The sequence below is a fragment of the Amblyomma americanum genome, chromosome 4 (genome assembly GCF_052857255.1).
Source record: "Amblyomma americanum isolate KBUSLIRL-KWMA chromosome 4, ASM5285725v1, whole genome shotgun sequence".
Lineage (NCBI taxonomy): Eukaryota > Metazoa > Arthropoda > Arachnida > Ixodida > Ixodidae > Amblyomma > Amblyomma americanum.
The window spans coordinates 155113416-155137163 of NC_135500.1; the positions used below are offsets into that span (position 1 = coordinate 155113416).

The 23748-nt window shown below is 45.0% G+C and overlaps 2 protein-coding genes across 2 annotated transcripts in view; both read right to left on the minus strand.

The window, feature by feature from the left end:
* Positions 1 to 1984: 1984 nt before the first annotated feature.
* The window catches only part of LOC144128562 (prolyl endopeptidase), a 48085-nt gene continuing 26321 nt past the window's right edge, over positions 1985 to 23748 (minus strand). Inside the window, exons 9-19 of the mRNA XM_077662056.1 lie at positions 23607 to 23711; positions 21121 to 21225; positions 16850 to 16930; positions 16104 to 16217; positions 14146 to 14288; positions 12312 to 12428; positions 9462 to 9557; positions 8857 to 8958; positions 6910 to 7069; positions 3429 to 3497; positions 1985 to 2157 (exon numbers count right to left, since the gene is read on the minus strand). Of these exons, the coding sequence (XP_077518182.1) occupies positions 2092 to 2157; positions 3429 to 3497; positions 6910 to 7069; positions 8857 to 8958; positions 9462 to 9557; positions 12312 to 12428; positions 14146 to 14288; positions 16104 to 16217; positions 16850 to 16930; positions 21121 to 21225; positions 23607 to 23711 (1158 nt within the window). The 3' untranslated portion in view covers positions 1985 to 2091. The remainder of the gene's footprint in view (positions 2158 to 3428; positions 3498 to 6909; positions 7070 to 8856; positions 8959 to 9461; positions 9558 to 12311; positions 12429 to 14145; positions 14289 to 16103; positions 16218 to 16849; positions 16931 to 21120; positions 21226 to 23606; positions 23712 to 23748) is intronic.
* LOC144128561 (uncharacterized) lies at positions 17521 to 20502 on the minus strand. Its single transcript, XM_077662055.1, has one exon. The coding sequence runs from the start codon at positions 20368 to 20370 to the stop codon at positions 17653 to 17655; it is 2718 nt and encodes a 905-aa protein (XP_077518181.1). The 5' UTR covers positions 20371 to 20502; the 3' UTR covers positions 17521 to 17652.

Here is a 23748-nt window from a genome sequence, read left to right on the forward strand (position 1 = left end):
ACCCTTGAGGCTGCAGCATCTTGAAGACGAAACCAATGCGACTACATATGGCCACTACCCCACACTAGAGTGATGGTGTTCGAAGCAGGCTCAGTAACAGTGCTGTTCACTGCCATTTTGCATTAACACTCTCCGCTCCCTATCCTCTAATTAAAAAAGCCTCCTCTAGTCGGGCCAGGCTTTGTTGCTCGCATACAAGGAAGCCTACTTATGCACAAGATGCATTACACAGTTACATTTTGACCTGGTGTCCAGCCTCCATCCATCTGTCTACCGAAGTGCACCTGTGCTTATCCTGTGCATAGATGCACCTGTAGAGACCCTGGATATCGTGAAATGGGCTAACGTGCCTTGTACAGTTACCACTGCAACAAGTGGTCTTTGGAGGGAGCCCACTTTATCCAATATAGGCCTAAGCTCGTCTGGATAACAGAGGAGCACCTGTGCATTTACAAATGTAATGATGGATGTATGTGAACATGCAGCCTTTATAAGAACTTTGTTAAGCAAATTGCAGCGAGAAAGTACCCTACTGCATAAAAGTGAGTAATCCCAGCATAGTGCATATCAGCCTGCAAGTTTTTTGTAGGCTTGCCAACTGCTCCTTCTGTGTGGCAATAACAATCGAACAGCAGCTCATCTATACATGCTGCCTTCTGCCCCCAGATTGGCGCCTGAAATGGTCACATAAAGGCTGATGAGAAGCGTGTCCTGTGGCAGCGTGCAAACTATACGGCCAAATGAAAGAAAAAGTCAGTGAACTCCTATTGTCTCCTTGGCCTGCCTTGCAGAGATTTTTCTGTGGCACTAAAGTCAAGTTAGGACTGAAGCGAAAGTGTCATTCCACGGCAGGATACAGTCCCGAAGACGATAATAACGAGAAAAATACATGCTAAACCACATTCTTTCGACAAAAAAAGTCCAAGAAACGCGTGGTTCATATGGGACCACAAGCCCCAACCATGACTGACCCATAAATCCGCCTCAGCCGTGAGTACAGTTCAGTGCACATACTTCAAAAGTATTGGTAGTAGACTGCCAGTAACCGAGTGTTTTGTCACCCCCATGTTTTGCAATTCATCATCATTAGTGCCTGTGTTGATCCTCTTTTAATGCGAAAGCATTATATGGCTACATCACGTAAGCAAAACCTTCTCCACATGATTCCGTCGTTCTATAAAGATAAATGTGAAAAAGTTTGGTTGTGTTAGGAAGTGTGTAATAAGAACTCGCTGTGGTAAAATTTGGTCGATGTGATGCATTTAGGTAATTAATTAAATGCAAAAATGCACTTGGATGCCAAAACTGCCGCGGACGCTGAAACAGTGTAAAAAACAAAAACAAGACAAGTAAAAATGGTTTATGGTTTATGGGGGATTTAACGTCCCAAAGCGACTCAGGCTATGAGGGACGCCGTAGTGAAGGGCTCCGAAAATTTCGACCACCTGGGGTTCTTTAACGTGCACTGGCATCACACAGTACACGGGCCTCTAGAATTTCGCCTCCATCGAAATTCGACCGCCGCGGCCGGGACCGAACCCGCGTCTTTCGGGCCAGCAGCCGAGCGCCGTAACCACTCAGCCACCGCGGCGGCTACAAGTAAAAAGAGTGAGAAAAGATTAAAAAGTGTTCAATTAGCATAAAATTAATTAAATCAGGTAAAAAAAGTGGCCGTGGCCAAAAATATCACGCAGCTTCTAGAAAATTCCATGCCGTCGCATCCGCTGACGTCACTGCATGCCTATACATAGAAACAAAGCAATGCTTTTGCATTTCTCCAGAGCGGGTCGCCACAGTGATCTCAGTTTTTTTTCATTCCATGCCATGTAAGCCAGCACAGTAAACTGTAACCAAAGATTAACATCATTACCCAAATAGGTTTGAGCTAAAAGCAACATGAGAGTTGAAAGGCCCACCTTGAAATAGTTATTGAACTGCTTCGACAGGCTTACGCTGAAAGCAGTCATGAGAGCATGACACATAGTTAAATGTTTGAGCAAACATGTAATTTCTCACAGCAAGAAGCTGCTGGTGATTTTGACACCAGTAAAAAAAAATGAACTGTGCAAGACCGGCAAGATGATGGCACACCTAATCCTTGTACTCCAAGTTGAGGCAATTCACAACAAAGCTGTACGTGTCTGTCAGCTCATCAATCTGGAAAAACAAAAGTTGAACACAATTATAACGAGCCTGTTAGTGTAAAAGCACAAAGCATTTTCAGCAAAAGTGCCTTATATTATGGGCATTTGAATCCACATAGCTATGACGGTGGGAGCTATCAATCCACAGCAGCCAGAAATCAAGCGTAATCAAGCTCATGCTTGACAGATACTGTTCACCTCTGCCCAAGAGTACCAACATTTCACCATGCATCGAATGTGCCACGCGATACGGAGAAATTCTCAGTCACAGCAAGTGCAACAATGTTGCTGATGGTGCCAGATGTATTCCTGCAACATGCACAATGAATAGCCACTGTTGCTGGGCATAACTCAGTTTAAGGTAGGACTTTTCGGCTTCTATTTTTCAAAAGTTCAATAACTGAACTTCCTTCCGTCTTTAATACACAAGTTTTTTTTTTAACAATTATTTACTTTAGAATAATCCCTGGCCATTTCCAGTGATACATATGTTGTCTTAGCTTCTTTTCTTAGCAGAAGCAGCTTATGCACCAGTAATGAAAAAGGGGTCGTATTTAGAACTCTGCCTGCAAGAGGAAATGCCATTACACTAAGAAAAAGTAGATGTGCAGTAGTTGCAATGATCAGGCGGTGAGACAAAATCTTACACGGAAGCTTATTTCTCAAACCTGGGTTGCGCAAAGATGCAATAAAAGGAACAGCTAGGTGACTGAACTACACACATACACGTTTGCAAGGCTAAGGCACCAGAAACTAGTCGCTTTCATGCAGGAACCATTTTATCTTGTTGCAATAATGCATACGTACAAGTTTTCTTTGTTAAGTCATGCGCATTGATTTTTTTTACTGCCATCAGCTGCAAAATCACCCTTTCAGCATTCACACAGGAGGCTGCCAGGCTCAGCAGGCGAAGTACTGCAAGGTGCTAACGCTGGCCACTGAGAACCATTAAGCAATTGGTACCACTTTCTGAAGAACTTGCATGGCTTTTGTATACGGGACATTCTGATCTGAGGCCTCAAACTTCCTCACTCCATTTGCATCAAACCATACAACAGTATCATGTAACCCAACGATGCTTCTATCCCACTGCGACCTTGGCTTCTGAGCTGTGCTAAACCATTTTCACTCAAGACTGAACAAAACCAGCATACTCTTTTACAGTTTTCCTCAGTTTGAGTCTAAAGGCCCAACCTCTACTCACAGGACACAGAAGCTGCAAGAGTGCCTGCGTAGCACTTCTGGAGCTTCATAACGGAGTGCGACAAAGATCTCACTGCTCACCACTTTGGATATAGGCTTGCCATGTCCATGGCCGGCTTTGGTGTCCACATGGATCATCAAAGGATTCATCTGCACATGTAGGAACCAACCAAATGCATTGGAGACGCTCTTAAGCTTCAGAAATCATTTATTCTCCCCTGGATTTAGGGCACGCATCAGAGCTTCAAAGTTTGAGAGGGAAGCAAGCGCTACTACATGAAGTAATAGGGACTGCCAAAAATATTTGAATTAACCGGGTTTTTGAATTAAGCAAGCACAGCAACAAAAAAGAACCAGGCAAGAAATTTCGTTGCGGGAATGTGCACCTTTACTGGACGAACTTTTCCATTACTGTGTATTGTCATGTAAAAGTCTACCGTCCAGCGTAGCCCGTGCTGGAAAAGAGAAAGTGTGTCCTTTGCATGTGTGCATCAAAGCAAAGTGAGAGATGACGGGAGGCAGCAATTCAAGGCCCCTCTACACCTGCGCCACTCTGCTTTGATCCGTGGACATGTTAGACGCACTGGCCATCCGAAGAGTGCAGCCACACCCCTCGCATGTTCAAGCGGGGGTGGACGACCGTGTACAAGGTACAGACTTCTTTATTCAACCAGCAGTCCCCAACAAGTTGTGTAGTTGATGGTGAATTTTCAGTTTACACTGCACCGCTAACCTGACATATGGAGTGTTGGAGAAAAATAATTTTTAATTATTTGGAGATGAGAGTCTTAAAATGAAAATTTATTATTGAAGATATCCTAATTAAATTAGGTATGTACAGTAAAACCTCGTTATTTCAAACTTCAAGGGACCGGAAAAACAAGTTCGAATTATCAAATGACCTAAAAAAAAAAACTGGCAAGAACCGCTTTCATTGTGCTATTTTTTCTTTTCTCGTGAAGGACTACACATTGGTAGTCTGCTTCTGAGATGGGCACGGCAAGACAATGGCTATTTTTCACACTTCCATCAATGCTTTATTGCGTGCATACCACAGGGAGCGAGGAAGCAGAACAAATTCAAAATGATAAGGGCCCTCGTGACATCCTTCACGGTGCGACGTGGTAGGAATGAAGCCCCCTCACAGGCAGCTATGTCACTTGTGAGAAGGCTAACGGCGTCTTCACCGGAATGGAAGAATCACGTGGATGGGAGTGAGGGTAAAGCGCAGTGGCGCCAGTCAGCATTGGAAACTGCGCGCAGCTGTGCTCAGTTGGCCCGGCACAAAGCTCAGAAAAGCGAAACCGATTATATGGTACCATATTGAAATTAAGTGGTCAGACTATTCCCGGAAATAGGGCCACCTGCTTTTCATTGTGCCTGCTGCTGCATGCACATCTCAGAGGTACGCGGAACTCTGCAGCATCCGAATTAGGCAGTGTCCAACGCCACAGACCTGCATGGGCGTTGGCAGAGACCGCACCAGCAATTAAAATTATGCAGATTTTCAAATAAATTAGAGTCAAATTAGAGAGCTTTTACTGTATAAACATGGATTCGCATGCAGACGATGCAGGCAATGAGTGCCGGAGAAACCAGTTTTGGTGGCACTCTGTATTTTTCTTCTTCTGCTGGGAGCTGAAAGAACATGGGAGTAGGCATGTGTGAAATAGTGGTGTTTTGGTTTGTAGCGAATCCGAAGCGAATGGTAATTTTCTTCAAATAATTTTGAAGTGAATACTTGGAATACTTCTGGCAGACAAAAAAGGTTGAACAGTACAATAGGAAATTTCAAAATCAAGTATTTTTCAAACTGACAAGGCCATTACATGAAAGGGAGCCGACCTACATGCGGTGGCGATGTATCTGCGGGGTGTGGCACCTATATGTGGCGCTTCCAACTGCTGCTTTTAATCGCAACTGTAGCTTTTAAGCGATGCCTCCGTGACATTTGCTAGGCGCATGCAACGTGCGCCCAGCGGCACCGTTGGAAAGGGGCACCCATTTCCACGTGTCTTGTGCTATCTCCCCTTCGTGTTTGCTCCGTCGCGCCTGTTTAGCAAATTTCACGCGGAGAACAGTGGCTGCGGCAGCTGCAGTCAGTTCAGGCTCGTTCCACGGAAGTCAATAAGACAGCCGCGCATTCTCCAATTAGACAGATTTAACATAGCGCGATCTGTTTCGGCGCGGAGCCACTACGAATGTGCAGGTCACCCTGAGGAAGCCATAAGGTGTCAGGAGCCGGGACCAATCAGTGCGTGCACACCGGTGGTGCGCAGAAGCGGACTGCACTATACTGAACTCTCTACTGATGCACGTTGCCGTGCCGGTTATGGTGCGTGCACACCGTGAGTAGCGCGGCCGCAGACACCTGGCAGACACTAATCCGGGCGTTGCGCTTCCGCTTACTCGCATCGGGGCTTTGGTTTTGTGTGCACTGCGGTGCCATACCATAGGAAGTATGCTGAACCGAAACCACCCAGAGCAAGAGTTCCATGATGTGTTATTCAGTAGAGATGAACACTTCGAGATTTCGAAAACCAAACATTCGGATCTAATCGAATACTTTACTATTCAAATGAATATTCCAAATTATTGAATATTTGCGCATGCCTACATTGGAGGCATTGCATCAACAAAAGTATGTCTCCGGCAACCAATCACAAGAACCTCAACTACAACTGCATTGTGCATACCACGTGCATAAACTTCTAGCATTACATCTGAATAACTTTTTTTTCTGCAATTTTTTCCTTCTCTACACCTTGCCTGCAGACTGAACAAAATGTATTAAAAGACTGGTTCAACGTGCACAGAATCCTAAACATTTTTTGTCCCACAACACAAACCTTTTTTTATTTTTTATTTTTTTTTACAAAGCAGTTGGCATAGATATGTCTTAACTGTCACACCTAAAATCTACAATCCATCAAGACAAAAAACTATGATTGTCATCGCATACAGTGAAGTTTTAAAAGTGAAATAAAACAAAAGGGGTCAAAACAGACAAAACAGCTGCGAAAAAATCTGCTCCACAAGGTGTGAGCATCCAGTCAAAACTGGAACAAAGAAAAATGCCAATTTTTAAAGCATTTTCCTGATATGCAGTTGCAGCGCAGTTTACAGAACAATATTTTTAAAGTACTTCCCAGCGGATTTCAGCTATGAAACTTGTGGACAGCATAGCAAACAAGGAATACCGGCGAATACAATGATATAAAAAACAAAAACTTTTGGCCATTTTTCAAGATTTCAAAGCGGTGTCCTCTTAACATGGCTCTATGCTACAAGTGACCTGTGGTTCATTACACAAGCCAGAAGTTGGGAAAGCCCTGGCATGTTGGCACTGTTTTGCGTTCTAAGACTTACTAAAGAAGCACCCTGCTGCTCCATGCAGCTCATGGCAGTGCCACCAATAGAAATGTTCCAGCAATTGCTTTTTTGTGATCATGCCCTGCTTTCCAGAATGGGTAGGCATGTGGCAGACATACATTAAGAGAGTGTGTGAAGTTTTCTTTGAAGTCTCTGCCATCAACTTGCCGCTTTCGCACTCTGTGCTCACCTGCTTGTTTGAGTTCCCATGGGTGTGCTGCAACTGTGCAATGAACTTGAGGGAGTGGCATGGTACAACACGGTCGTCGTGGTCAGCTGTCAGCAACAGCATGCATGGGTACTGGATGTCATCACCCATTGTAGCTGGGATGTTGTGCAGTGGAGAGTACCTGGTTCCAACAAAAATAATAAATGCATCAGGTGAACAGCTGCAAGAGCCAATGGTAAGCAAGGCTGGTAGCCACTCACTATTAGATACTCTTGTGATGGCTTTCTAATTTTTTCAGGTGGTTCAACATTTACAATACATTTTTTTCCTCTCACCTGCACAAAGGCTACACATGCAAGGAGCAGGCATCCAAAACTAAGACCAAGCCTTTTGTATTCTAATGCTATGTGCTCTAATTTTGCTGCCTCACCTCACAGTACTTAACTTTATAAACAGCATGCAAGTTTTCCTGATGAAAGGTCACTCTTTTTTAATTTGTGGTGTTAATCAATGAGAAACTAATACTGTAATCATCTTTTTTACCTGTAAGATAATTTAGTAGAAAGTAGGACAAAGAGCCAATGCATGCCACCAGTGAGTTCCAAACCCACAACCTACACATGCTGTGTATGGTGCTCTACCAACTGAGCTATGGCAGCAGCTGTCCAACCTTCTACTTTTGAGTGTATTTATATCGCGTGTAACCTAACCATAAGTAAAACTTCTATTTGGGCTAGTTGGTGCATTTTTTTAACCAAGGGAACGGAACAGTGCAAAAACAAGCAACCACACAAGCGCTCGTGTTGTGTCTTGTCATTCTTGTGTGATTGCTTGTTTTTGCACTGTTCCGTTTTCTTGGCTAACCATAAGTGTTCACCAGTGCCACCCTCGTCCATAGTGGCAGACATGAAATGTCCTGCAGCACTGCAAGTGCCACATGAAATGAGATTGAGCAGTGAGGGTGACAGCTATGCAAGAATCCTCTTGTGCAACCTATGGCACCAAGACTGCCGGAACCAAGGTGCCATACAGGGGTTGTGGTTTCGGATCCCACTGGCAGCACGTGGTTGTTTTTCTGCTACTTTGCACAGTAACTGACTGGAGCGCTTTAGCATTGGCAGCTATAGACTCCGTAGGAAAAATAGATGACTGATGTCATCAAAGTTATCGGCTCTGTGTTTTAATTTTCTTTCAGTGCTTTTTGTATTTGTACTGCACTGCATCACCCCTCCTGCATGAAGGGCCTGCAATATTCTGTAAATAAATAAATAATACTTTCTAATCAATCACCTTACAAGTAAAAAAATGATTGCACTACTAATTTCCCATTCATTAACACCAAAAAGATATTCCCCTATGCTTTCCATGGGCCTGGCGACTGTTGGCTTCCTTCAGATGTTATGTCATTATGATTCCCTCATGTCCCTACCTTGTCTGCTCAGTGTGTACAGCAAGAAAGAGGTAACAGAGATACACTGTATTCCTTCCCAACAACTAGCCCGTTTAACCCCCAGTAGATTGCTATTACAAACGATACGCACCACACAGTTCACTGTATTCACTAACAGCTGCCCATGAAACAAACTTCTAAGGATATCTCCAAGATTGCCCTTGCAAAGTAAAGGTTTGGTTTAGGTTTATGGGGGTTTAATTTCCCAAAGTGACTCAGACTATGAAGGACGCCGTAGCAGAGGGCTCCGGAAATTTCAACCACCTAGGGTTCTTTAACATGCACTGACATCGAACAGTACACGGGCCTCTGGAATTTCGCTTCCATCGAAATTCGACCGCCACGGCCAGGATCGAACCCGCGTCTTTCGGGTCAGCAGCCAAGCACCATAACCACTGAGCCACCGCGGCGGCGCAAAGTAAAGGGTTCCACGCTGAAAGCACATACAGAGCACACACCCCAGTTTATCACAATGTTTCTGAACAATTTAAAACACAGTAACAAAAATATCTGCCAACCTGTACAGGTAGTTGAACATCTTCTCATCATCAGAGCTTCCATAATCTGACGTCCATGCGTAGCCAATTGTGAACTTGTGGAAACGCAGCATGTCCAGCACCCTGTAGTCACACAAGAACAGGAGAGCAAGTCACTGGCTTCAAGGCAACTTTGCCAGAGAACAGCTGCAAATTACACTCAATGTGAGGAACTGGTGTGAAAATGTCACGTGGCATAAAAAGTTACATAGTAGATTCTCATTAATTAAAACTTCAAGGAACCAGAGATTTTTGTCTGAATTATCAGAAGTGCACCTCAATATGATCCAAGACAATGTGCGATTTCCTTTCTGGAAATAAATGCATACAAATAGTATTTTTGAACTAATTTGCAGTGCCAACATAGCTAGGTAAATGCTTTAGTTTGATACTTACACCAGGTCATCAAAACAAGTGGTTGCTTGCTCATTTCATTTACACTAACATTTCCATGAAGTCCACTGAAATTCACTGAAGTGGTATATCCATTTTTCTCTTTGGCATGAGCCAAGCTGGTGCTTGGCTCATGCAATCCTGGAAAATTGCACAGCTAAGCTCAGTATCTGCCATGAAAAGAAGAGACTCACCCGACTTGGCAGATGACGCACTTGAACAGGTCTGGTCGCTGATTGGCGCATGCCGCCACTACCAGCCCTCCATTGGAGCCACCTTGGATCACAATCCTGCACAGGCCACATGCACACACTCTTCAGGGTGCCCGTTAAGCAAAGCCTGGCCAGCATAAAAAACACCTGGCGACATAAAGGCTACAAAGGCACACTGACAAGAAAATAAGTGTGTGTCTGTTCACTGACATCAGTGGTGGTCCAGCCATTTCAAGTTCTGGAGCAATTTTTGGAGCAGAAAAATATTCATTTTGGAGCACCTTTGTATCAGAACGATAATTGTGGAGCAACCCGGGAGCAGCACGAACGCAATAAAGGAGTCACCCAGAAGAGTTTGTTACTAATAAGAGCAGGTTCAGCCATGTGTATCTAGCAAGGAAAAAAAACAGAAGAAAGGTGTTCACAAAAAAACACCGACAAAACATTTTATTTATGCTGGCACTGTCCTGCACGCAAGTTCAGCCAAGCGTGCTTCACTAAAAGTCTAAAGGACATGTTCACTAGAACCATTCTTTTTTCTTGTTGGCACTATCTCAATACTTTTTGGAATTTTTCACAAATTCATCAAGCTCGCGAAGTGAATCAGCAATGCCAGGATTCCCTTGTTCTAACACAGCTCGAACTCGCTAACCTGCTCCAATCTTTTGTTCTTCAACCCAGATGATACTTCTTCGGCCCTCTCCAGGGTTGACCAACATGATGCACCCGACATGATGCGCGAACATGGAGGAAGGAAAACTTGGGAAAGACCTCGCTATCCGAGCTGCACGCCAAAAAAATGTGCCAGAAGTCATGCTCTTTCGCAACGACTACTGCGAGTCTTTGGCCGAAGGTGCAGCCAATGTAACACTAGGCACAGTGGAGTCATCTGCTGCAATGCTAGCTGCGCATGTGCAAGCGCGCTGAGACGGTGGCCAAGTAGGAGGAGACGGCTTCAAACAATGCGACATAACCGCCTCTCTAGACTTCTTTCGTTCCTCCATGTACGCGAATGAGCTGGCTGCTAAATTCCACCACATTTGCCAGCACCCTGGGTTGCCAACTGCAGAAACATTTTAGTAGGTTGCCAACTGAAAGCCTGAACGGTTACAAAAATAGTTGTTTTCCCACGACCACGTCTTCTTTTAGGTGCAGCTAAGATGCAATATTGATCAATTTGCCTCTTTTGGAGCAGACTGGCGCAGCAAAATGTAAATGTATCAGAATGGCGCAATTGACGTAGCTGGAGCACCATTGTGAGATGCTACTTGTCACCATTTAACAGCCAAATTATGAAGAAAGTAAGGCATCAAGGAAAACAAAAAATTGCAAGTGCTTACTATGCCACCTGATGCACCTATAACAAAAAAAACAAACTTGGTCCCGAGACCTGTTAGCACCTGTCAACAGCACACTGACAACATTGTGGACAGTGCACTGGATAGTTTCTTCAGTAGCCTTCCACTAGTATGCCTTCAGTGCATGTATAGTTTCAGCAAAATGATGTGCCACACCAAAGCAGTGGCCTTATACCGCTTATAGCAAATTTTTCCTCTGTCCCACTGACTTCATTATCACGAGGGATTATAACGATTGTGCTTATGTTATGAGAAGGTTGCAAGGAATGCTTCATGGTCTGAGAATGTGTGGCCATGGACTTGCGGATCTTGTCGCACAACACATTTGCAGGCAGTGTCCCAAATGCATTCTTTCCATGTTAAACACACTGCGTAACTGCAGGGTCTGACCTCTCACTTATGTGCAGCGCCTTGAGCACGGCTCTCCCCCTTGGCCTTGGTTACATCCGTGTCCCTAGTGCAGGTGTAACTGATAAGCCGTGTCACAGCTTGGGTTTTTATCATTGTGCGCGTGTGGGCAGCTCCTAATCAGGTGTGGTGAAATCGGATTGTGCCATCCGAAATGAGCAAGCGTTGCCTCTAGAGAACACCTGTGTGCGCACACAACCAATCTCACTGCATTTCACCACATGTGCACTCTCCCCTTTGTGCTTTCCATTTCTGCTCCTCCTTTTCCTCCCCATATGGGAGAGGGAAGGAGAAGAGGACATGTGCATAGGCAGCACTGACCCCGACAACTACTGTGCAAAAATGGGGAAACTTGGCCAAGATAGCCAGCACTGTAAAACTATGCGACAAAAAGTGAAAGCCAAAGAGAAAATAAGCAGGACGGAACTACACATGTGAGACCAAGGACAGCACGGCACGTTTATACTACAACGTCCTCGGCGCGCGGGCGAGCGCCAGTGGTGGTCAGTCACGTCAGGTTGGCGATGCCGCGCCAGGCGCGAATTCAGCCCTCCTACAATCCGACCGCTCCGGCGCGGCTCAGCGGCTGCGCCAAGAGTAGCGCATGCGCAGATTGCGCAGAACGCTCGACGCGCCATCTCTCGTAGATTTGTGAAGCAGCGCCGCCCCGACGAGAGGCGGAACCGGTCTTGCCGGGCCGGCAGCCAAAGCCTTAATGCAAAACATGCATTCTTTGGTGTGAAACACTGAGCAACATATTTCACCGTGAGCAAATGACCGTTTGATTATACAACAATATTAGGACAGATAATAAAAAATATGAATCGGCAACCAATACCATTCTTCATACATTAATTCATATCTAACAATCTCTGAAAAAGAATAATGCAAGATAAATAAGCCTAAAACATCAGATAATAGCTACTGTTCTCTGTAGCAACTTTGCCTCTGGCGTAGCTACAAGGTCACACACACACGTGTAAGCATGCAAGCATATGCAAATGAACCACAGAAGTAGGTAGCAGACTTAATCAAATGGCACCACTGCCATTTAGCAGGTACTCACTTGTCTTTGGTTGTGTAGTCATTTTCAACAAGATATTCAGCAGCAGACTGAACATCCTCAAATGTATTCTGTTTCTGGAAAAGCCGGCCAGCATTGTGCCACGCCTCGCCATACTCCCTGCGGAAACACACACACATGGCTATACGTCACCAGTTCTGTTCAGGGCCGTTCCAAAGGTGCAGAAAGCTGCAGCCACATCATTTCGTCTGCATGCACTTCTCAGTGAACCTCATGAGAACAAAGTTATGCTGCTGCAAACTACAGTCTTAGGAAAACGTCTATCTAGAAAGCTGAAAGACCACACCTGAATCAACAGTGCTTCAAAAGAAGGGTATTCTGAAGGTGTACACAATGCACAATGTTCACAACACAATGTTCACAACGCAGTGAAATCCTGTTAATTTTTCAGACCTGTTTGGTGCTCCTTACAAAAGCTGTGGGAGAATATGCACAACTCAACTAAATTCCAAAGTCTATCATGCAAAATGCAAAACAGATTAAATGCTGCAGGGATGGTTCCACATCAATGTACCATCCATATTTGCACTGTTCCACGGATGTTCTGTGCGAAGCAGCCCAGAAAAATGTCGCAAGAGACTGCCGATGCATGCATTCTATGGTGTGAAACACTGAGCAACATATTTCACCGTGAGCAAATGACTGTCTGATTATACAACAATATTAGGACAGATAATAAAAAATATGAATTGGCAACCAAAACCATTCTTCATACATTAATTCATATCTCTGAAAAAGAATAATGCAAGATAAATAAGTACTCTCATCCCTTTACAAGTCTCAAGTGCTAACAAATAACAAGGATGTATCGCTGCAATGAAAGTATGAGCAGGTAATTTTCTCATCACTATTACTGCAGCCAGAGAACGCATTCAAAGGCAATTACTTTTTACAGCGCTAATGAACCATTGATTGTGGACAGAACAGCACGAACCAAGACGCAGGACAAGGAAGACACAGACACGAGCGCTTTCTTTTTTTTTGTCCAAAATGAATACCGTACATACTAGTGTAAGGGGCGGACATTTTTTTTGTGGTTTTGACGGGGTGCTGGCCTTGCAGGGAACCAGAATTTTTCCGTTCAATTTTTTCAATTAAGTGGAGCCCCGACTGCATGTCCCCCTTTTATGCTCCGACGCACATTTTTACGAAGAATTACGAAGAATTAGTACAGCCCCAGCAAATCCTTCAGATACATAATGCATCAAAAGCATGGATAAGGTGTGCGCCCGACAACTGTCTCGAATTAACTGCCTGGAATAAAACAGCTTGCTAGATCAGGTTACTGATAAATATAACATAATTTTAGGTATTAAGACCTTCTAAAAGATCTGAAGCTCGACTGACAGTAATGATGCCTTGGCCGACAGATTGGAGCGGCGCTCCATGCGTATGACACGTGCGTTCCACTGTCAAATGACTGGTGCCTGGCAGAAAAATTATATGTTCATTTTAAGGTGAAGTTATTGTGCGGTGGTAAACTGGCAATAAAGTTAGACCATTTATAATAAATTGTGATCAGATGCAAAGCCTCCTCACTGTGGCTTCGATATGAAGCACGCAGGGCCTAACAACACAGGTGAACGGCACGCTACTTTACAGTGAGTAGTAGTATTCCGCCAGCATGCTGCACAAGAAAAGAACCGCAAGAATGGGTGCACCCTACTACACTGCTGAGTAAATTTTTCAACACACTTTCCTAAGCCAACAAGGAAAATGCACAGCAAATTTTTTGCCACTGGAAAAAAATTGGTTTTCTTGTATTGACAGTGTGCAATCTGCACGAACATAGCAGGGAAAGACAAAGATTGCATACCCTCCTCCCCGAACATTTGCAATGGCATAGACAAAACCCAGGTGCTGCATCAGCAGCAGGCACGAGACACTGAAGTAAGGCTGCAGGCTCCGGTTGAAGCCTCCATAGGCGTAGAGTAAGCATGGCGCTTTGCTAGGCAGCCCCTGCAACATATGAAAAAGAGGACATCTTTCACATGCACACCCACTCCCTTGACAATCCCATCACTCCTTTCTTTTTTCTTTTCAGTATAGTTTTAGAAAGTGCTAAGTATCACATACATTTACATGCCATTTTTTAACCCCGAGCATACATGAAAGAGCAAAAACTCTCCACTGCACCCCCCAATTACAAAGATACCTAGAAACACTTTACTAGTCTAACTCCTGCTTTATCTACCAAGAATATCATAATAAAGAGCAGATAAATAGGAAGCTTATATTCCTTTATCCATTGTGAGAATCACAAGCTGATGTGTACAATGTGCCTGATTGTTCAACCCAGTGCTGTCAACTTGTGTGAATGAAAAGGCTGAAGAGAGAAGAGCTTAAAAAAAAAAAAACCCAACTTGCACAAAATGTTTCCTGGAACAACAATAACAAAAAAGGATGCGCACCACATCGGCCCAGTCTAGGTCTAAGTTAGCCATACACGATAAATTCCTATGAAATGCAGTATGAGCAGTAGTGCTCAGCTAAGCAGTGTTCTAAACGAACGCAAGCAGTAAAAGGGCCCCAGAAATGATTTGCACCTCGAGACTGAGTGCGAAAGACTGATAGATATCGAATCACCCATCATCTGCCTGAAAAAATTTTCTGTCTAGCTTATGTTGCACCAGAGATATCGGCAATTAAAAGCGGCCCTCGCCCTTTCATTCTAAACTTATACACAGAGCTAAGAAGAAAAAAAAATACACTAATGGCCAGGACTACGCTCCGCCTACAAATATGTCACCTCAAATGGCTAACTTTTTTTTTGGCGGCCACTTGCTCCCCCACCACAGCATGAAAATAGACGGAAGACTGGAGGGAAGTGACGCACTGTCGTCTCCAGCCGAATGTGCCTTCGCGCATGTTCCTTTGCCTGCTTCGTTTACGAACATCCCCACAGTTTTTGGCCAGACAATGACAGCCCAGCACGACTGATGTCACATGAGCTCCATGCTATCGGCTGGCAGGATTTGCATGAGAAATCAGCACTGGCCATCAATGCGAGGTGTGGGAATGAGAATTAAGGAAGTCATTTGTAAATTACCAGCTTGCTTTTGAGGACTTGTACGAGTCACGAATGCTCACTGGCCTTTAATCTATATAATATAAAGCACACATTTTATAGCCACTTTCAAAGCTGTTTTTTGGCCCTTTAAAGGGTTGACTTGCTTTACAATTTAGCCCTAATGGTTCGAACTCAAGGGAGATGGAAAAACTTTTTCGAATTATAGCAAGCCAGGGAGTTTAATTACAGAGAGTCCAAGCCAAAGGAAGCGGGACTGAAACGAGGATCTGATGCACTGTGGTGTGCGGATAACTGCAAAGAAAACATGTCAGTGCAAGCAAGGTGTTCTGACATGTATGGGGCCACTCAGCACTGAGGGCAAGTGACAAATCAGTAATGGTCTCCAATGCATGCTGGCGCCACATCAGTGCCATTCCTCTGCCACTTCCCCATGGCTGCCAAAACCTCTGCTGTGAGAGGCGTGAAGATTTCTCCGGCAGTTCGTGTTTCGGAACATTAGTTTGTATTTCAGAACATTCGGATCGAATAAAATACTTTACTATTTGACCAAATATTCGCCATTATCAAATATTCACACACGGCTAAAATGTAAGATATTGATCGGAGTGAAGCGTCCATTCTAATAAACCGGGAGTTCAAATTAATAACACTGAGCTCCAGATTTTTTACCACACTACTCGCAACAAAGGCCGCCAGTTTTTGTTGTGCTACCAAAAGATACCAGGAGGGAGAGATAAAGGCACCTTTTGCCGAACAATGAACATTGGGATCTTGGTGCCATCCTTGCTCGTGTAGAACACCTGCTTGGTTTCAAACTTGCTTGAATCAAATCCAGGAGGGTTGATTTTCTTGTACACCTGCACGAAGCCACGAAACGATTGACCAATGATGCGTCACCAGCTGCTGCACACGTGTGTATGCATGCACGCACATATACACACGCACACACACATAGGTGGGTGTATATGTGTCTCACACACACAGAGAGAGTAAAATTGCACTCAGAATTCCTCTGGGAATTAAATGATATCACTCTGAAGCAGTTTTTGTCCACTGGTTTTGTAAAAAAAAAAAAAGGCCCACATTTGCTCCAGCGACCGCTTAGAAAAACATAAAAAGTGGTATGTATTGTACCTCAGTCTTTTCAACACATAAAACTAGCATTAGAACTGAAAACTGTTTCAATAAGTATTATGGGGCCTGAATTATGAGAACTGATAGAAAAGGCTCAAAAGCAACAAATTTTGAAATTTCATTTTTCCCGTCGTACTGGGCCACGTCGAACTGCAGGCGCGCACTGACTGGCTTCTTTGACAGTTTGGTAGTATTCAGCACGCAAAGAAGCAGTACGCAGGTGCACCTAGGCAGTTTGTGGACACTTGAAGCCGTCCCAAAAAGGGTTAAGGGCCAAGAGGTCGACCAATATGCCACGAAAACAAAGAATTACGCTCGCTAACAAACCAGAAGTCACTATGCTCAGAGTACCTACCCTGGGGCTGATAGGCTCCTTGCTGAGGTCGCAGTAGTAGATGGTACCAGGAGTCAAAAAGGATGTGAAGAAGTAAAAAATCTGCGAGGAGAAAATTAACCATCAGCACAAAACAATCCACACATGCACCATGCACTTTTTAAACCTAAACGTGCCATTTCCTTTTCTTTTTGCCATAACTGACAGCCCTGCTTGACCCTTCCCCTTCAGCAATAGAGCATTTCCAAAGTTCATCGAATATAAACGCTGTGCTCAAGTTTAAGGGGGGAGGTGGGGATCGGAGTCAATTTCCTTATTTTTTGTAGTAGAGCAATGAAATTTGGCATGGCTATTGGACAGTGTGCAGAATGACTAAATACAAAGTTTCATTGATATATCTTGAGTAGTTTTGATATTACAAATTTTTATTTGCACTCAACTTGCAGAAAGCCTGGCATGACAAAAAAACATGGTAGAAGCCCACAGTTGGTTTTATGTTTTAGCAAAATGAATAGTTCATGCAGTGACATTCTCCAAATAATTTTATCACTCTTAATTTTTTTTCCATAGGACAACATATCCATGTCTGAAAAATGAGGTCGTTATCAACGCGCTAATTTAGCTAAGCAGTAAAAAAATGAGATAGTTATTAAAAAATATAGGAATGTCACTGCACAAAGAATTTACTAAGAAATACAACGCAATAAACCTCATGCAAATCCGACAAGGCATAGTTGTTCTATGCTTTCTGCAAGCAGGACAGTCGGCTCAAAACTCACTTCTGAGAAAACTGGCTCTAAAGTTGCACAGCCGCCACATGTTCTTCAGAATGCCCCAGGGCTGTAATACTTGGTGTCTTTGCTTGCAGGGGTCTTCTTATGCCTTTGCTCTTTCGTTTTTTCTGCACTGCATGCTTTTCTTTTTCTTTGTTTGTCCTTCTCCTGAGCTCTCTCAAGGGCAAGGCTACCGGGTTTGATGCCCACAGACTTGCATACTTCAGTGTAGGCACGCAAGTTACCAAAGTTGTAGCGTGCAACTGCTTCATGGACTGCAGTCTCCACTGCAAACAATGAAGCATGCTGATCTTTGGAAATCATTGACCAGATGACAGAATGTAAGCTTTCTGCAGCATTCTGCGTCTTGTTGCCCTTGCAACGCTCCAGCAGTTGCGGGTCAGACAGGCGTTGGTAGACAGGTAGCAATGCCTCTGCTACACGTCTTGGTAGCTTGTACTTATGAGGCGGTGGTGGCTCCATTTTGGCCTGTGCTGACCTATGTCTGCACCAACTGTCAGGGCCAGGTGGGCACAGCTCATGATGAGGCTCGTCATCTGTAGATGTCACATGGTACAATGTGGCCATCACGGCCCTTTGCATGTCACTGACTTCGGTGTTTCTGCGCAAGGCTAAACCATAGTAATTGGTCAGTTTTTTAATTAGGTCCTGCGTGAGTCCACCTTTCCTACCCAATGGCTCCCCTTTCTTTGCTCTTGCAACCAGTGTGCGGAGTGCAGTGCCCATCCTCTTCTGCACATGGTTTATGCAGTCCTCCTTAGTCAGGGGTATTAAGCCGTATACCTCATCTTTGCAGAGTGCAAGATATGTTCGGCTGTCACCATCACATATGACATTCGTGTAGCGAAGGCCATAGCTGCTGAAAGAACGCCTGAAAAGTATTAGTGCAGCTTCCACCTCCATCTGACCTGAGGCAACATCTGTGTTTTTCTGGCACTGATGCTGCTCAATCCAAGTGCCATAGCTAGGGTCACTCTCCGCTGGTTGCTGACAGCACCCTAGGCAGAAATTTGACATTACGGTGCAATCCAGCACAAGCCCGGTATAAAATTCGATAATACATCCTACACCAATATGAGAGCTGTGGCCTCGTGTAAGCCAAGTGCCATCATACACAACTGTTATGTTACTTGGGCTGGATGGTTGCATCTTGCTGTAGACGTCTTTGACAGCAAGTACAGCATCTGCAAAAATGTTTTGTGCAGCTTCCTCTGCTCCAGGTTTAAACAATTTTTTTAGGTGGCCCTGATAGGTTTTTTGATGCAGCCCACGATGTGAGACGTTCATTGTGGCCCAGAAGTCGTTCAGGGCAGTGGGCCCTTTTCCAATGGTCTTGATGGCTTGCATAGCTCTTATATTGACCTCAAAAGTCCTTCCTTCAGACTTCCTTTTTGATGACCAATGTGAAGCAATAGGGCCGCAAGCACCACAGGAAAGCACCAATTTTACTGCTAGGCCCAGTTTAGTCTCGTGCTTCAATGACAACCTCTTCTTAGAGCATTTTGGGCACAGTAAAGACCCTATTATCGAATTCATTACACTAGCTTGAATTAATGTGAATTCATCTTCATCTGGGGCCGATTCTTCCTCTGTCTGCCGCGCGAACCCGAACTTGCGCTCCGTTGACGACACCGCGCGAAGTGTAGCACGGACGCTGCACGCTTGCTCCTCAGCTGCTTCCAAGGTCACAAAACGTGGTTCCAGGTGCATCTGAACGGTGCGCTTCTGTTTTGGAAAAAGCTCGCTGTCATCCCGTTGAGCTGGCATCGCATCGTCACTCGCCGCCGCAAAAACGGAACTTTGCCCGGGCCGGTGCTGCACTGCGATGTCACGGCTTGTGGACGGCGCCGGGTCCCCAGATTCACTGCCGGTCATTGATCCCGAGGGCAGGTGCACCGTTCGAACGGTGCGCTTCTGCTTAGGGAAAACTTCACCGTCATCCCGTTGAGCTGGCATCGCATCGTCACTCGCCGCCGCAAAAACGGAACTGAGTCCGGGTCGGTACTGCACTGCGATGTCACGGCTTGAGGACGGCGCCGGGCCCACAGATTCACTGCCGGTCATTGATTCCGAGGGCAGGTGCACCGTTCGAACGGTGCGCTTCTGCTTAGGGAAAACTTCACCGTCATCCCGTTGAGCTGGCATCGCATCGTCACTCGCCGCCGCAAAAACGGAACTGAGTCCGGGTCGGTACTGCACTGCGATGTCACGGCTTGAGGACGGCGCCGGGCCCACAGATTCACTGCCGGTCATTGATTCCGAGGGCAGGTGCACCGTTCGAACGGTGCGCTTCTGCTTAGGGAAAACTTCGCCGTCATCCCGTTGAACCGGCACCGCACCGCCACTCGCCGCCGCAAAAACGGAACTGAGTCCGGGTCGGTACTGCACTGCGATGTCATGGCTAGCGGACGGCGCCAGGCCCCCAGATTCACTGCTGGTCGCTGATTCCAAGGGCAGGCTTGCTTCCGACGACACATCGGCGTGACTGGATATCGGAGCGGACCTCCGTTCGTGCGGTTCAGTTGCTGCTGGCCGCTTCTGTTTTGGAATAGGAGGCTTGCGCTTACGCTTCCCGTAAGCATACTTCGTCCTGTACTTCTGGCCCGTGCGACGCTCCATCGCGGGCTCACGTACGAAACCACACGCAGCAGATGAGTTGACGAAAATGCAGAACGGACAGCACGAGTTGAATCGCAAACTATCGTTTTCGCGAAGCGCGCGCGCAGCAGACAACCGGAGAAGCGGCATGCCTTTCGGCAGCCAATCGCAGGGCGCGCTGAGCACCACGTGACTGGCGCGGCCAATCAGCGCCTAGCTGCGACTTCGCGGGTGCCCTCGTATTTTTCACGTCTGTGCATTTATTTTTTATCGTAGACACGTGGTTCCACTGAGAGAAGAACCGCGGTGAAGCAAGCTTTCCAGTGACACCAAACTTGCCATAGGTGGCGGTGAAGGTGCGGCGGTATCGCGCTCTGAAATCGGCCGTTTTTGCGCGGATTTTGGCCAGTTTTTTGCGACCCGCGGTCAGAAAAATATTTTTTAGGTACGCTTAGAGACTGTTTTCGGCGGAAATTTTTTTAGCTGTGATAGAAAAGGTAATGCAGAATCCGAATCTGCCGTTTTCCAAAAATCGATTTTTTCTGCGATTTTCGCGATCTGATCCCCGCGTCCCCCCTTAAGTGAATTGCAATTGAACTGTACACATCTGCACGCTGTGCACAGAAGCACACCCTGCACAGCATGTTGATGTAGTTTTTAAGATAGCTTTCACTTTCACAGACACTTTCACTGTTGGGATCCTCAGGCCAAGCCAGGCTATAAAATAGTAATTTTTGCATCACACAGAAGCCGTCGCCCGTTCCTGCTGATGGGCTGAGAACTGATAAAACTGCACTGCAACAATTCCCTTTTCATTTCTTTGCTTCCCAAAGAAGCTGCCCACATGAAACAAGGGCGTTTTCTACCAGCACTGCCTGCATGGAGAGGCGAGACGATTACCTCATGGTCTTTCTTTTCGCCAGCAAAACCAGTGATGGTGCCAACCTCCAGGGGGAAGTCCATGATCTTGGCGCCAGTGGAGAGAGAGTGCAACTGAAGCACGTTCTGCAGAGACAGGAAAATGCAGGCCATCACTGAACACTGCACCAGCTGGCTTGTTCTCCCAAAAACAACAATCTAAATTCTAAACAGCTCCACAGGCATGTCTTTCAGCTAGCTCACACCAGAGAAACTGCTGCACTGCAGCTCGGCAGCAAACAAGAGCAGCAACTCCCGAGTGTTTCAAAGCCAAGCAGTAAGCTTAAAATGAAAACAAAAAATTTAGGCCTATCCCAACTTCTGTCCCATGTGCACACAAGGACAAATGCTTCAAGAGGGTAGATGGTCGCAGAAAAAAATATTTTTAATAATGGAGTCACAGTTTTGAGATCTTCAGGTAATCAGTACTTCTGTATGCTGATTCCAGATATGCCTTTTAAGTCCTTTTGCATTTCTGTAATACCGTACAAACTCATGTAAGGGCCGCACAATTTTTAAAAAATTCGGGTGTGAATTTTGAATGTGCGGCCTATGCATGAATTGAAAGAAAGTAAAACTGTATATATTTATGAAGTCCAAAACAAGGAATGTGGCCCATACACGAGTGTGGCCCTTACACGAGATTATACGGTATGATATGTAACTCCTTTGCAGAGAGCTTTCCTTACAGGAGTGAAGTTCTGAGAGTGGGCTGCATCCCTGCAAGCAGCACTTCTCTTCATCATTGGCTAAACTGTAAATTCCATTAGGTGAAAGCTAAAGCTATGTTTTGAAAGCACAAGTGCATGTTTGCGATGTAACCCAGCAGGATTATAAATGGCCAGCTTAAAAATTATATATGCACGATTATACATAAATGAACCACTTAAAGAATTTCTTGACATTTAAGGATTCCAGTGTGGTGAAAAATGCATTTCTCAGCACTGGCATTTAATGTAATGCCCACGGGCCCTTAAGGCTTCAATAAATGAAATGAAATGAAATGAAATGAAAATGATGATGAAATTGATAATTAAATTTGAGGCTTCTCATCAGAGCATTAGAGAAGCGCAGAGAAGCTTGGCTATGATGTCATGGAAAGTGAAATTTCAAATTTCTACAGCCATCACTAACATCTTGCCATGCATTGTTGGATGCTGCCAAACAACACTCCGAGGGCATTTTTTCTTTTCCTTTGGCGGCATTATTTTTCTTCAAAGCAAGCATTTCTGAACTAAAAACGTACTGGCAATGCACATGACATCATCATGTACATCCCACCCAGTGCTCTGTACTGCGGAGGAGCCTGAAAGCAGTCATGGCTTTAATCAAAGATATTATGTCATCATTTAAAATGTTAGCCCAAAAATACTTCATATACTTTACCTGCAAGTGTTACACATTCGACCCCTTTGAGCTTGTCGAATTCTCAACTCTCTTAAGCTGCAGTTTAACTTTTTGCTTTAACCATTCCGTCTGCGAGGGCACAGCAGGACCCAGGTTGCTGAAAACAATCAGCGCTGAAAACGCTGCAAGCCAGAAATTTCTATTTCATTCGGCTCTGAAGACAGCGCACATCTACAGCAGGTAAAATGTTTGTTTGTGAAATATCTTGAAGCAGTCAGGTGCGCGAGTGGAACTTGTCGTGTTCCCGACAGCTTCCACTGTTGTTTGTACGGCTTTGAACACTAAATGTTTGTGCAATACTTTCTGCTATGCCATCATTCGAAGGTACATTTGGCAATCAAACTGGTGCCATTGACAAGCCTCTAGCATTTGGAATGGAGCTGCAGCTGGTTTCTGGTGCTTCTGTAACAGGACAACACAGACGCGTGGATGATCTTTTCAATGAGATGAGCTTTCGTGTTGATGTAGCACATTATCGGCCATTTTTTGGTTAAATATGTAGCTGATGTACACAGCAAAATACATCACATTGATTAATATTTTCTTGCAAGTTTTTGAATTTCCAAGCCAGGGCTCAAGTTACGTCTGAAGTGCCAGGATCAGAGTCCAGCTCCTAATCCTCACATTGCGGATCGAGTCGCACTCACTGCTTTCAATATCTAAAGGTTCCAATGATCTGCAGTCCGCATTCCCTTCACTCCTAAAAAGTCGCCTGAATTGCAGCGCCCTTGAAATTTCAGTCTTCCTGACAGGCCATGGTTATTAAAAAAAAACAGCGAGAGAAGAATTTTGAATATATTTTCGAAGCTAGTAAGCAACTAGTGCCATCTGGCATGAAAACTACTATCAGAAAAATAGCAGCCAAGCATGTGAATATTTTAAAGTGAAGACAGTGAATCATGGTCTTCAGATATGAATGGGTTAAACAGAATACAGACAACAAGCCTACTGCTGTATTCTGTATTTTGATGTCATAGTCCAGAAGCTATCCCAGTGCTGCAGTTCGTGCTATGATGCGGTTGAAGGAAGCCAGAAGGTGCAATAGACCCAGCATGTGTTACCTTGACGTCACGCAGGTAGCACACCACCAGCTTATCCTTGTTGACACAAGCTGCCCAGTCAAGGACATCTTTCTCATCCTGGAGAATGAGGTCCTTCCAGGACTCCTGCAAAGGAAAAAACTCAGTTCAAGCTGTGTTGCAC